Here is a 14,227-nt window from a genome sequence, read left to right as displayed (position 1 = left end):
CAAATGGCTAACAGATAGATGAATTGATGCTCAAACTCACTGTAATCACAGAAATGCAAGTTAAAACATCTACAGTATATCACTTTGCAGCCATCAGGTTGGCAAAAGTTAGAAAAACAAATAACACCAAGTGTTGGTGAGAGAATGGGAAAATGTGAACATTCCTATTCTGCTGGTACAGGTGAAACCTCAAGCAGCCACTCAGAAAAATAACTACCAGGAAATATTTAGCGAAACTACATGTGCATATGTTCTATGATCAAGCAATCCTCCTCCAAGAATGTATCCCAGAAAAATCCTGAGTCAAGTCCAATGGGTACATGCATGAGGATGTTCAACACAGTGTTTTGGTGATAATGGGAATTTTGAAGCAAGCTGAGGATCCACAGTAAGGAATGGATAACAGATCAATGTGCATGATGACATTTTAAACCACAACTTTTGCATACAGCCACCTGGATAGATCCTACAAACATATCGTCAAGTGAAAAATAAAAAAATCACTAATTCTAAATCACAACATTTATGTAAATCTAAAACACAATGGGCAACCACTCCATCTTGAAAGATATCGAGGTGTCCAAGGACTTGTGTGAAACAGGTTGGATGGATGCAAGTGGCGGGAGGAAAAAGGCAGCTAAGATGGGATGGGGAAGGAAACTTGAATAAATGAAGGGTTTTTAATGGGCTGATGCTCATGGTGTGTCTTAAACTAAGGAGTGTAGTTAATTCTACTCTTTGCCCCGAGGTCTAATTTTTTTTTTTTTAAGAGACAGCATCTTGCTCTGTCTTCCAGGCTGGGGTGCAGTGGTGGGACCATGGCTCACTACAACCTCGATGTGCCAGGCTCAAGTGATCCTCCCACCTTGGCCTTTCAAGTAGCTGGGACCACAGGTGTGTGCCACCATGCCCGGCTAATTAAAAAAAAAAATTGTAGAGATGGGATCTTGCTATGTTGCCCAGGCTGGTCTCAAACTCCTGGCCTCAAGCAAGCCTCCCAAAGTGCTGGGGTTACAGGCATGCACCACCACGCCCAGCCCCAAGGTCTTTTTTTTTTTTTTTTAATTAACTCACAAGGTTTGGCAGGAGGAAAAAAAGGATATCAAATGCTTCTATCAAATACTTTTTCTACATCTATTGATAATAGTGATTTTTCTATAATAGATGTAGAAAAAGCATTTGATAAAAGTCAATACTTCTCCATGATTTAAAAAATAATTCAAAGCAAGATAGAAGAGAATTTTTTAACCAGATAGAGGGCATCTATAACAGCTTTGTAGCTATGAAGGTGACCCTGGAGGCAGATCTGGGCTGAGTGAGTCACCGGAGCAGGGGAAGGTTAAGCGTCCTGGTCATAGTCTGTTGCATAAAGAACCTGGAGGGGAGAGCTCTGAAGCTGGAAATTCGAGGGGAACCCAGGGGTCCCCCGGGGTCCCAGCAACCACAGAATTTCACATTGGTGCATCTTCCTCCCGTAGGGATGAACCAGACTTTGAATAGCAGTGGGACCCCGGAGTCGGCCCTAAACCATTCCAGAGGGAGCATGGTGCACACGGCCTACCTGTTGCTGAGCTCCCTGGCCATGTTCACCTGCCTGTGCGGGATGGCAGGCAACAGCACGGTGATCTGGCTGCTGGGCTTTCGAATGCGCGGGACCCCCTTCTGCATCTATATCCTCAACCTGGCGGCAGCCGACCTCCTCTTCCTCTTCAGCATGGCTTCCATGCTCAGCCTGGAAACCCAGCCCCTGGTCAATACCACTGACAAGGTCCACGAGCTGATGAAGAGACTGAAGTACTTCGCCTACACAGCGGGCCTGAGCCTGCTGACGGCCATCAGCACCCATCGCTGTCTCTCCGTCCTCTTCCCCATCTGGTACAAGTGTCACCGGCCCAGGCACCTGTCAGCCTGGGTGTGTGCCCCACTCTGGATGCTGTGTCTCCTGATGAACGGGTTGACCTCTTCCTTCTGCAGCAAGTTCTTGAAATTCAATGAAGATCGGTGCTTCAGGGTGGACATGGTCCAGGCCGCCCTCATCATGGGGGTGTTAACCCCAGTGATGACTCTGTCCAGCCTGACCCTCTTTGTCCGGGTGCGGAGGAGCTCCCAGCAGTGGCGGCGGCAGCCCACTCGGCTGTTCGTGGTGATCCTGGCCTCTGTCCTGGTGTTTCTCATCTGTTCGCTGCCTCTGAGCATCTACTGGTTTGTGCTGTACTGGTTGAGGCTGCCGCCCGAGATGCAGCTCCTGTGCTTCAGCTTGTCACGCCTCTCCTCGTCCATAGGCAGCAGCGCCAACCCCGTCATCTACTTCCTGGTGGGCAGCCGGAGGAGCCACAGGCTGCCCACCAGGTCCCTGGGGACTGTGCTCCGACAGGCGCTTCGCGAGGAGCCCGAGCTGGAAGGTGGGGAGACGCCCACCATGGGCACCAATGAGATGGGGGCTTGAGAGCCACCCACAGGTGCATCCCATCTGTGTGAGCCCGTGCCCTGGAGATTCCCAAGCCGTGAGCTGCCTCCCACCTCGTCCCTGCCAAGTGTCTGGCCGGCCTTCTTGGGGGAGCCCCAAGGACTTTGCAGCTGCGTGTGGGGATCCCTTCCCTGCATGTCAAAGCTCCCCACACCACCTGTGTCCTGAATCTCACAATGCAACCCCGCTGGAAGATGCAATTTATTTGTTTATAGTAGATCATCTGGTTGGGGGAAAATATTAGCTTTTAGCCCTACCCTGCTTTAAGCTGGTTACCTATGGGTGGATAACAGGCATCTTCTTTGAATATGAAAGCTTTCTCGCAACCACCTTCTCTGCCTAAGAAGGCATCTTTGTGGAGGAGGCAGGTGACCTCGGGTGATCTTTGGCCCTATGCTGGTCCTTGGGTGGCACCAACTGGCCACCAAGGTGGTGCCCCCGTGCACCTTTCCCCAGGTGTGCCTGCAGTCTGCAAGTAAACGGTGTCGCCATCGCTGACCCAGATCTTGCTGGCTGTGGGCCATGAGACCCTGCCCCACCATCCCTCTGACCCCTGAGCAGCCCTTGACCCCTGGCGTTTGCTATGAGGTCGCCTTACCATCACCCCTCGTACCCAGGGCAGGCCTGTTCGCTTTCCTCCAGGCTGCACTGGGAAGGGAAGAGCCTCTGCCTGGCTTCACTGGCAGTCACTCCAGCAGACGCTGATGGGACAGTGCCCCAGGCAGTGGAGGGCAGCCTGCCAGGCAATGTTCCCCACATCCAGAGTCTCGTACCTGACTGACTGTCCCTCCCAGGGCCCCCTTACTTTGCCCAAAAGCCCAGAGAGGGAACATCTGGGACACACATCAGCTGGCTCCACTCTCCTCCCTCCTGCTTTCCTTCCCACAGTCCCCTGGGGCCAGAACAAGGCGGATGTTCCCTGCACTTTCCACAGATCACAGCCCTTCCCTACCACCCAGCATCCAGCCTCGAGGCTCGGGGCTTGCATGGAGGGGCTGCAAGACAGGAGGTCCCTGCAGAGTCAGTCTCGGACTTAAAGAGGTGAGGGAGGAGGAAAGACAGAAGTGGAAAGATCCTGTCTCCAGACCACAGCCTGGCCTGCAAGCCTGGCACCTGGCTGCGTCATCCTGTTTTTCAGGTCAGAAGGTGAAAGTGATCTTGTTCTTTCTCTTGGTATCTTTCTGAAGCAATTCTCAGTCTCCTCCCAAAAGATGGAGCCTTCGAGCCAGCCAGGGCACAGGTCAGATCCTGAGACAGGAGAGGACAGCTCATCAGTAAGCTATAAGATACAACCCTGGAATCAACTCTCACAGCCTGCGGTTCTGTGCCGTGGCAGGTGATGGTGTTCTGGGGACTCGAAGACTGTGCACCTGGACAGGACTCCCCTTCGTGGGCTCCCCCTGGGTGTTCACTGCCCTGGGCTGGGGGCTGTGCAACCCTCCCAGAAGGAGAAATTACCTCTGAGTGATTTCATTTCCTGAGTCACCTGCTTTCCCATCTAGGGCTCAGGCCCCCAGGTCTGTGTGTCCCGGAGAGGCATGTGAGGCAGAGTGGCAGCTCTTTATTAGTCATTCCAGCATTTAGCAGAGCGCTTGGTACCAACACTGGCCTCGAATGCCAGATGCACTTAACAAGTGCTCATTTGGCCAATAAGAGTAACTAATGCCTGTACAGTGCTTTACAGCTCATGTTTTGTCCAGGATCCAACCCATATCTTCTGACTACAAACTCCATACTTCACGACCCTTCTCCAACCTGGGCAGCCACAAGGTGGCCCAGTCTAAAGCCGACAGTTAGGTAGGAGGACCATCTCGCTTCTTAGCAGTCAGTGACTACCACAGGGCCCCTCATTTGCAAGGGGAGGAGCCCTAGAAATTGTTCACATGATGATGTTATGTTTCGATAAAACTTATAAAATGATATATCCGTTAGACCTTCTACTCCGGTACCTCCATCACACTCCACTTTAGGTCAGGTGGCACTGGTGTGCCCACAGGTATTTGGGGGGTGGGGCTGAGTGGAAGAGGAGTTAGGGGGTCCCTGCAGTTTGGGTTTAGTGAGGTGCGTTTATGTGGTTTCCGATCACTTCCACATGTGGTTAGGCAATTGCTAGTGCCCCAGGGTAGGAATGGCTCCCAGGCACGTTCCCACTGCCTGCTGTGCCAGCTCCCCGGGCATCGTGGAAAGAGCTGCCTGAAAAAATGAACAGATGAAGGAAGTGTGTGGGGGAGTGGGTAACAGAGAAGAAACAAGATTTGAAATGTACAGAATCAGAAGCTAGCTTATAGAAGAATCCTCCGATCCCCAGATGTACAATTCTAAGTGGGGGGTTCCGTTCTCACAGGTGCCTGCTCAGAGCAGGTCTCACCTGTTAGCAAGATCCTTGCTAATGCAGCATGTGTAATCAGAACACATACCATACCTCTTTTCTCCTGGGAAATGTGAAAGTACCATTCATCAGACACTCTGTTTTTGTATCCAAAATGCTGGAGCAGGAATACAAATGGCAAAAACGTCTGTGTGAAGTTGCATGTTTTATGTATCCAGCTATCAATCACTTAAAATAAATCCAATCAATGAGGAAAAACACAATTATCTTTCTCTTTTCTCCACAGAAAGTGTACAAAATTGATCTATGAAGAGGCAAGCAACGGTATGCAGCCAAAAATGTAGGACAAATATTAGAAAGGTTTGTTAAGCAGCTAACTATTAAAAATATTATAGGGCTTTTAATATTTTATGAAGTTTGTGTTACCCGCTCTTGCTTAAAAAACAATGTTTGATTTACTTTCTCATTCTGAATAAGTATTCATTTTCATACCTAATTTTGTATTTGTAACTTTCCTTCCTTCTTTTCTTCCCCCTTAAAAAGGGCCCCAAATCCTGTAGAAATTTTAGGTTCCATAAACCCTGGATCCAACCAGGAGCAGCGAGCCCTCTGGCCACACTAGACTGCTGGAGATTTCCTTGTGAATAACCATAAAATTCCAATAGCATAGTCCACACTGTCTGATAGTTCAATCCTTTGCTGAAACAAGTTTTCTTGTTGAGCCCCGATTTCCCCAATCCCACCCCAAGGTTCAGCCCTGTGGGGTCCCAGGTGGGAACCAGATGCGGAGGGAGGATGAGGGTCCTCCCACCACTCACTGATGGGGACAGGGCCTGGCTCTGGGAGTGAGGAGACGGGGGCTCCCCTCTGCCTTCTGGGTTCCCTCAGGCCAGGTATTCCCCTCTGTGGCCTCTTCTTCCCCAGCTGTGTAATGGGAACAATCAACCTCACCCTGCACTCCTCCTGAGGCCCTTGCGGGCTGCCGCAGGGAAGTGGATCAAGAACACATGTTCTAAACAATCAAAAGTGATTCCAGAAAGGAATTCCTGACAAGAACAGCTTGATCAGGCCAACAAACACAGCTTGGTTTGGTTTGGAAATAGGTGGCTTCCAGATTGCTTGTTTAATGGAGATGAACACAACATACATAAATTCTGCAGACCACAGCGTCAGGAGGCAAACAGTACCAAGTTCTTTAGTTCCTATCATGGTACTTTCCTTTCTCTGGAGCCCCCAGTAAGACTCTTGGCAGAGACTCGGGTGCGGTCAGTTCAGGAAGGGCCCAGTCAACTCCAGGCTCCCCACTCCCCATCCCAGGAGTTGCCTCTCAGTCATGGCCTCACAGGACTGGACATTATCTCCTCCATCCTTGTGGTTATCTACTTTCTGTGGCAGCCATTGTCACGTCACCTGATTTTTGCTCCCAGAGTCCCAAATTTATCTGCAAATTCCATCACCTCCACTGGCTAATTGCTGAAATAAAGCATTCTCAAATCTCATGGTGCAGCATAATGAAAGTTTTCTTGCTTATGCCATAGACCAATGCAGGTGAATGGGAGGCTCTGCTCCACTCTGTCACTCAGAGACCCAGGCTCCTGATGATGTAGGACAGGTGAGCCCCCAAACTGGGGCTTAGCCAGGAGAGTTCTTGGCTTTGCCCAGGAAATAATTCAAGGTAAGCCAGTGGTGCCGGGCGCGGTGGCTCATGCCTGTAATCCCAGCACTTTGGGAGGCTGAGGTGGGCGGATCACCTGAGGTCGGGAGTTCGAGACCAGCCTGAGCAACATGGTGAAACCCTGTCTCTACTAAAAATGCAAAATTAGCTGGGCATGGTGGTGCATGCCTGTAATCCCAGCTACTTGGGAGGCTGAGGCAGGAGAATCGCTTGAAGCTGGGAGGTGGAGTTTGTGGTGAGCCGAGATCAGGCCATTGCACTCCAGCCTGGGCAAAAAGACCAAAACTCCATCTCAAAAAAAAAAAGAAAAAAGAAAAAGGTGAGCCAGTGGTGTTAGACAGCAACTTTCATTGAAGTGGCAGAGGTACTGCTCCTTGCAGAGCATGCTACCCCATAGGCAGTGTGTCCAGAGCAGCAGCTCAGAGGCTCTGCTGCACTCATATTTACACCCACTTTAAAAAAAAAATTTTTTTTTTTGAGACAGATCTTGCTCTGTTGCCCAGGCTGGAGTGCAGTGGTGCAATCTCAACTCACTGTAACTTCTAAGGTCAGGTATCCTCCCCACTAAGTCTCCATAGTAGCTGGGACTACAGGCGCACACCATCACGCCCAGCTAATTTTTGTATTTTTTATATAAAGGAGGTCTCACTATGTTGCCCAGGCTGATCTTGAACTCCTGGGCTTAAGCAATCCACCTGTCTCAGCCTCCCACAGTGCTGAGATTACAAGTGTGAGCCACCACACCTGGCCTATACCCACTTTTAATTACATGCAAGTTAAGGGGTAGATTATGCAGAAATTTCTAGAAATAAGGTGGTAACTTGTAGGTTATCAGATCCTGGTCATGGAAAAGGGACGGTAACTTCCAGGTGTTGCCATGGCAATGGCAAACTGACATGGCACTGGTGGGTATGTCTTAAGGTCAGGTGCTTTCCCCTCTTCCCTGTCCTCAATCTGGCCAAAAGTCTTCAATCTGGCCAAAAGTTCAAACCCTGCCTCTGGAGTCATGGTCCACCTCCTACCTCACTTCTACCTTATGGCTCTGCCCTCTGCCAGATCCTCATAGCCTCTCATTCAGCCAGAGGATGGGAGGAAAGAGGAGAGATCAAACATGGCAGGCCTCTACCATGAAGCATTCCACTGGCTGGAGTTCAGTCATGTGACCCATACCACAAAGGAGTCTGGGAAATATAGTCCAGCTGAGACGTGACAGGGTGCTGGCAGTCCTCATAGCCCTCGCTCGCTCTCAGGGCCTCCTCTGCCTGGGCTCCCACTTTGGCGGCACTTGAGGAGCCCCTTCAGCCCACCGCTGCACTGTGGGAGCCCCTTTCTGGGCTGGCCAAGGCCAGAGCCGGCTCCCTCAGCTTGCAGGGAGGTGTGGAGGGAGAGGCGCGAGCGGGAACCGGGGCTGCGCGCAGCGCTTGCGGGCTAGCTGGAGTTCCGGGTGGGTGTGGGCTTGGCGGGCCCCGCACTCGGAGCAGCCGGCCGGCCCTGCCGCCCCGGGCAATAAGGGGCTTAGCACCCGGGCCAGCAGCTGCGGAGGGTTTACTGGGTCCCCCAGCAGTGCCAGCCCACTGGCGCTGCGCTCGATTTCTCCCGGGGCCTTAGCTGCCTTCCGGTGAGGCAGGGCTCAGGACCTGCAGCCCGCCATGCCTGAGCCTCCCACCCCCTCCGTGGGCTCCTGTGCCGCCCGAGCCTCCTCGAGGAGTGCCACCCCCTGCTCCACGGCACCCAGTCCCATCGACCACCCAAGGGCTGAGGAGTGCAGGTGCATGGCACGGGACTGGCAGGCAGCTCCATCTGCAGCCCTGGTGTGGGATCCACTGGGTGAAGCCAGCTAGGCTCCTGAGTCTGGTGGGGACGTGGAGAACCTTAATGTCTAACTCAGGGATTGTAAATACACCAGTCGGCACTCTGTATCTAGCTCAAGGTTTGTAAACACACCGATCAGCACCCTGTGTCTAGCTCAGGGTCTGTGAATGCACCAATCGACACTCTGTATCTAGCTACTCTGGTGGGGCCTTGGAGAACCTTTATGTTTAGCTCAGGGATTGTAAATACACCAATCGGCACTCTGTATCTAGCTAATCTGGTGGGGACGTGGAGAACCTTTGTGTCTAGCTCAGGGATTGTAAACGCACCAATCAGCGCCCTGTCAAAACAGACCACTCGGCTCTACCAATCAGCAGGATGTGGGTGGGGCCAGATAAGAGAATAAAAGCAGGCTGCGGGAGTCAGCAGTGGCAACCCGCTCGGGGTCCCCTTCCACACTGTGGAAGCTTTGTTCTTTCGCTCTTTGCAATAAATCTTGCTACTGTTCACTCTTTGGGTCCACACTGCCTTTATGAGCTGTAACACTCACTGCAAAGGTCTGCAGCTTCGCTCTTGAAGCCAGTGAGACCACGAACTCACGGGGAGGAACGAACAACTCCAGACATGACGCCTTAAGAGCTGTAACACTCACCGCGAAGGTCCACAGCTTCACTCCTGAGCCAGTGAGACCACGAACCCACCAGAAGGAAGAAACTCTGAACACATCCGAACATCAGAAGGAACAAACTCCAGACGCGCCACCTTAAGAGCTGTAACAATCACCGCGAGGGTCCGCGGCTTCATTCTTGAAGTCAGTGAGACCAAGAACCCACCAATTCTGGACACATAGCCATGCACTCTGGTGGACCAGGAGAGGTGGTGGAGGCAAGTTCTCACTGCCTCAACCAGAGCAGCTCCTGCCTTGTTTGCAGGAAAGGAAAGAAAGGGGCAGAAAAGGACTGTAGGAAAAGCAAGGCACAATCAATACGCCAAAGCATTGTCCCACGATGCAAATTCATGCTGTTTTCTTTTTCCCTAACTTGTCATGTTTGCCATTTGTGATATTGTCTAGGAACTGATGCTCTGAAATTAACAGGATGTTAACGTAACTTATTCATGTACCGAATAAACGTTTCTCAGAACCCTATTATGTGCCTGTCTCTGTTGTGGACCCCAGGTGAATGTCTGAGCTTTTACTTCCTGTCCAATCTTTGGGGCACACTGGCCAGTTGTCACAACCTGAGGCCTCCTCTCCCTCATCCGTGCACATGAGACAGAACATCATGGTCTGATTTAACCTTCAGGTCACTCCCTGAGGTAGGTGGGAACATTGTCTCCCTTAGATAGTGACAGCTGCCAAGTGGCAGAACCAGCCCTGGAATCAAATTCCTCTGGCCACTCCTCGACTGTTGGCTCCAGCTCCTTCTGATTGAAGCCGCCTTTGCAAAAATTATAACTGAGGAAATTATGACAGTGAAAGAAATCAGACCTAACCAACTCTGTCTTGCTTCTAACCTTTAAGCTGTCCTTGTTCATTGCTGGGTGTAGGCCCAACTAACTTTGAGAAGGAATTCAGTTCATGGTTTGACTCTGAAACAAAATTGATAACAGCCCTTTCCCAAAAAGACCCCCTTCTTGCCTGGGAACCAGTCTGCCTTTGCAGGACTAACAAATTAGCTACAAGATTAGAAATTACAGTTTAGGGGTCATGCAGTCTCTGGCTCCAAGAGTCTGAACCTCCCCAAATTGCTCCTGAGGATGACATCACTATTGTAACACCTAAGATCAGTGCTTGAGATATTTTGCAGACCCCGCACTCGATGGACCAGTTGACACCACTCAGACTGGTAATCTTGATCAACCAGTTCTGCCATCCCACCCAGGAACAAAAGACGGCAAGAAAAACTTACTTTGACCCCCTATGATTCCCTCTCCAGCCTGACCAATCAGCACTCCCCACTTCCCAAGCCCCTACCCACCAAATGATCTTTAAAAACTCTGATCCCCAAATGCTGAGAGAGACTGATTTGAGTAATAATAAAACTCCAGTCTCCCGCACAGCAAGCTCTGCATGAATTACTCTTTCTCCATTGCAATTCCCCTGTCTTGATACATGGACTCTGTCTAAATGGGCTCTTGTCTAAATGGGCAAGGTGAACCCACTGGGCAGTTAGACTTCTACCATCTCTGGCTGAGAGGGTCAATAAATAATAGGTGTCCACTATGTGCTTGGCGTGTGGCACAGCACAAGTGTGTCTCAGAGGAGGCATTAAAATAAAGCCATCCAGCACATTCAACAGGTCATTGCTTCTTCTTCTTTTTTTTTTTTAATTTTTATTTTTGAGATGGAGTCTTGCTCTGTCGCCCAGGCTAGAGTGCAGTGGAGCAATCTCGGCTCACTGCAACCTCCACCTCCTGGATTAATGTGATTCTCCTGCCTCGGCCTCCCGAGTAGCTGGGATTATAGGCACCTGTCATCATGCCCAGTTAATTTTTGTATTTTTAGTGGAGAAGGGTTTTGCCATGTTGGCCAGGCTGGTCTCGAACTCCTGACCTTAAGTGATCCACCCATCTCGACCTCCCAGAGTGCTGGGATTACAGACGTGAGCCACCATGCCCAGCCATGCCTGCCAGTTTTAACTTGAGCGTGCCTCTTCCCTGTTTTCAGTCCACTGGGCTTAGGTGGGGTGGCTGTCACCCCTTGTTCCCTGTCCCTGCCTCCAGCTCTTATATTAAAAATATTTTTAATACAGGATGTTTAATGGAGATATATTTTTAATGGAGATGGGGTTTCGCCATGTTGGCCAGGCTGGTCTCAAACTCCTGACCTCAGGTGATCTACCTGCCTCGGCCTCCCAAAGTGTTGGGATTACAGGTGTGAGCCACCGCGCCTGGCCAGGTCATTGCTTATTAAAGATGCACTGCATTTGCAGGAAAGGTGAGAAACAGAAACAGAAACCATGGTCCTAGTTGTCAAAGAGCTCACTGACTAGTTGGGCAGACAAAACTAATCCACTTAAAAAGACAGAACAGAGCTGGGTGTGTCGGTGCAAGCCTGTAGTTCCAGCTACCCTGAAGGCTGAGTCAGGAGGATCACTTGAGCCCAGGAGTTCAAGGCTCCAGTGAGCTATAAGTGTACCAATGCACTTCAGCCTGGGTGACAGAGGGGGACTCCATTTCTTAAAAATTAAAAAAGAACAGTAAGGGCTGTAGATGTGATAAGGGGAATGGAGACCTCAGGAGAAGGAATTGAGGGCTTGAAAGTCTGGGGGACTTCCCGGAGGAGGCAAGCACTGCCTATGCCTTGAAGGATAATAAGGATACATTGGACAAAGAGGAAGGAGAAGGCATCCAGATCAGGGAATCAGATGTACCCCAAATGCCCCTCTCTCAGGGGTGGTCTGATTGCCACTCTTCCTCCAACAGAGTCAGCCTCCACCCTCCTGATCATGCTGCGGGTCCCTCTCCGGCCATCGTCAAAGACCTGTATCTGATCTGGCCTATGAGACTGGGCACCAGGGCTCAGGGAGCTTGCCGATGAAATCAGGGAGCCCCAGGGCAGGTTGGCCACTGGGTTTCCCTCTGGAAGGCACCAGAACCTTCCAGAAATGGCAGAGGCACAGGAACTCAGGACCGCTCTGCCCCCTGCTCTCACCACTTGCTTCTCTGTACATCGGCTCCATCCTTCTGTCTTGCACACGAGCCACCTCTGCCCCTGCATCCTGGAGGAGTAGCCGGTTCCAAAGCCTAAGTTCTTCTGCCTCAGGTCCAGTCCCACAGAAGCTGCATTTTCCCCTCAGGTCCAATTCTGGATTTCAAGGAGAAAGAATTAGAGTGACAAGTTTAGAAATGAAGAGGACCTTATTTTGTTATCTTTAAGTTTATTGATTTCTTAAAGAACTAAGAGAAAGTTCAGGTAAAAATTAACGGGATATGAAACAGATGGGATAAAAGATGAATATTGAAATCAACAGAAATCAGCTTGAAACTGAGAACTGAATTGTAACCAAAAGCAATTCATTAAGAAGAAAAGATCAATTTAGAATAGAAGAAATCAGTAGGCTCCTGGATTTTTGATCATCCAATTAATGATGAGGAGTACACTTTATGAACATATTGGGAAATATTTAAATTTCTTGCTGGTTTGACATCAAGGAAGACAACTTAAAACCTTGAAAAACCACTGCAGCATGGACATTGACAATAAATGAATTAATGAGTGTCATCGGTTCAAAGACTATTTCAGATTAATCACTGTACAAGAAAAGCTGAAATGCCCTGAAATCTCACCAATCATGTATGAAAAAAACTTGATAGCAGTCTTCAAAATTTGACAACCATCCTAAAAATGTACAGGACATTATCAATAATAAGTTGTGAAGTTAAGAAACATCTAAAAACAACACAAAACACATTTCGATCAACCATGCTAAAACAAGACTGAATTAGCTTTGGATTCTCACTATGGAAAATATTCAAAACCATTGACATCTGAAAAGGATATCAAAGAGTGTCAGCCAAAAAAGGTAAAAAAATTATCAGAACTGTTTTGCTGTATTATGTATTGCTTTATTACTTGTGATATTTGTCAGCTTTTTAAAATCTGTAATTTGCCATGATTTCTTTTCTCATTTTAAATAAGTGTTCAATGTTGTCCCTAATTTTGTATTTATAATTTCATATTCTTTTTTTTTTTTTGAAACGGGGTCTCACTCTGTCGCCCAGGCTGCAGTACAGTGGCACGATTACGGCTCACTGCAGCCTTGACCTCCTGGCCTCTCGTGATCCTTCCACCTCAAGCCTACTGAGTAGCTGGGACTACAGGCATGTGCCACCATGCTAGGCTAATTTTTGTATTTTTTGTAGAGATGGGGTTTTGCCATGTTGCCCAGACTGGTCTTGAACTCCTGGACTCAAGCAATCCTCCCGCCTCAGCCTCCCAAAGTACTGGGGTTACAGGCATGAGTCACCGCGCCCAGCCTGTATTCTTTTTCTTAATAAGCGCCACTCTTTGGATGGATAAGCTTTGGGCCCCACGAAATAATGTGCCCCCTGGATGGAAGGCAGAGGAGTTCCCTTCCAATGCCAGATGGTCAGGGGTTAACCAGGGACAGCTTGAGGGTCGCCACTGGGCTTGCAGCTGCTGCCATACATGTTAGTGAAAAGCAGAAGAATCCCCAGGCCCTGGGCCAGGGTGGCAGCTTCTGACAGCCCTGCATACCTTACTCAACACAGTGACAAGTCAGCCTCTAGCTTCCTATTTTGAGATTTAGACTGAAACTGAAGACTCTTTTTTTTTTTTTGAGAGAGAGAGAGAGAGAGAGAGTCTTGTTCTGTCACCCAGGCTGGAGTGCAATGGCATGATCTTGGCTCACTGCAACCTCCGCCTCCCAGGTTCAAGCAATTCTCTGCCTCAGCCTCCCAAGTAGCTGGGATTACAGGCACCTGCCACCACGCCCGGCTAATTTTTTTTTATTTTTAGTAGAGACGAGGTTTCACCATTTTGGCCAGGCTGTTCTTGAACTCCTGAATTCTTGATCCACCCGCCTCGGCCTCCTGAAGTGCTAGGATTACAGGCATGAGCCACCGTGCCCGGCCGAAACCGAAGACTTTCTATGCAGTGCAGGAAGAACCACCACCTCTGCCTGTTTTTGTAGCCTGGGCACTGATTGATTTGGGAAAAGCAACTCTCACTATGCGCTTCTGCAGTTTGCTAGATCAGACGCCTGTGGAATTCACAGCTTCATGGGTCTGTTATTCATTCCACAAACATTTCTGAGCACTCACCATGAGCCAGGCATTCCTCGTAAGAGGTTGCACATCCATCCATGGAAAAGGAGATATTCGGAAATTCCCGGAAGACACAGGACAGATCCTGACCCCAACCAGCCAAACTGTGAAGAACCACCCAGGGCCGCCTTCTTCCTGAAGGAGGTCTCCTCCC

General features: G+C 49.7%; 1 protein-coding gene across 1 annotated transcript; it reads left to right on the top strand.

Annotated features, from left to right (window-relative positions):
• The first annotated feature begins 1,478 nt into the window (after positions 1 to 1,478).
• Positions 1,479 to 2,561, top strand: MRGPRD (MAS related GPR family member D). The gene has a single exon (XM_055270993.2). The coding sequence runs from the start codon at positions 1,481 to 1,483 to the stop codon at positions 2,444 to 2,446; it is 966 nt and encodes a 321-aa protein (XP_055126968.1). The 5' UTR covers positions 1,479 to 1,480; the 3' UTR covers positions 2,447 to 2,561.
• Positions 2,562 to 14,227: the final 11,666 nt, after the last annotated feature.

Source organism: Symphalangus syndactylus, chromosome 1 (assembly GCF_028878055.3).
Source record: "Symphalangus syndactylus isolate Jambi chromosome 1, NHGRI_mSymSyn1-v2.1_pri, whole genome shotgun sequence".
NCBI classification, from domain to species: domain Eukaryota; kingdom Metazoa; phylum Chordata; class Mammalia; order Primates; family Hylobatidae; genus Symphalangus; species Symphalangus syndactylus.
Note: the sequence above shows the minus strand (reverse complement) of the source record. Positions and strands in the feature narration are given on the sequence as shown.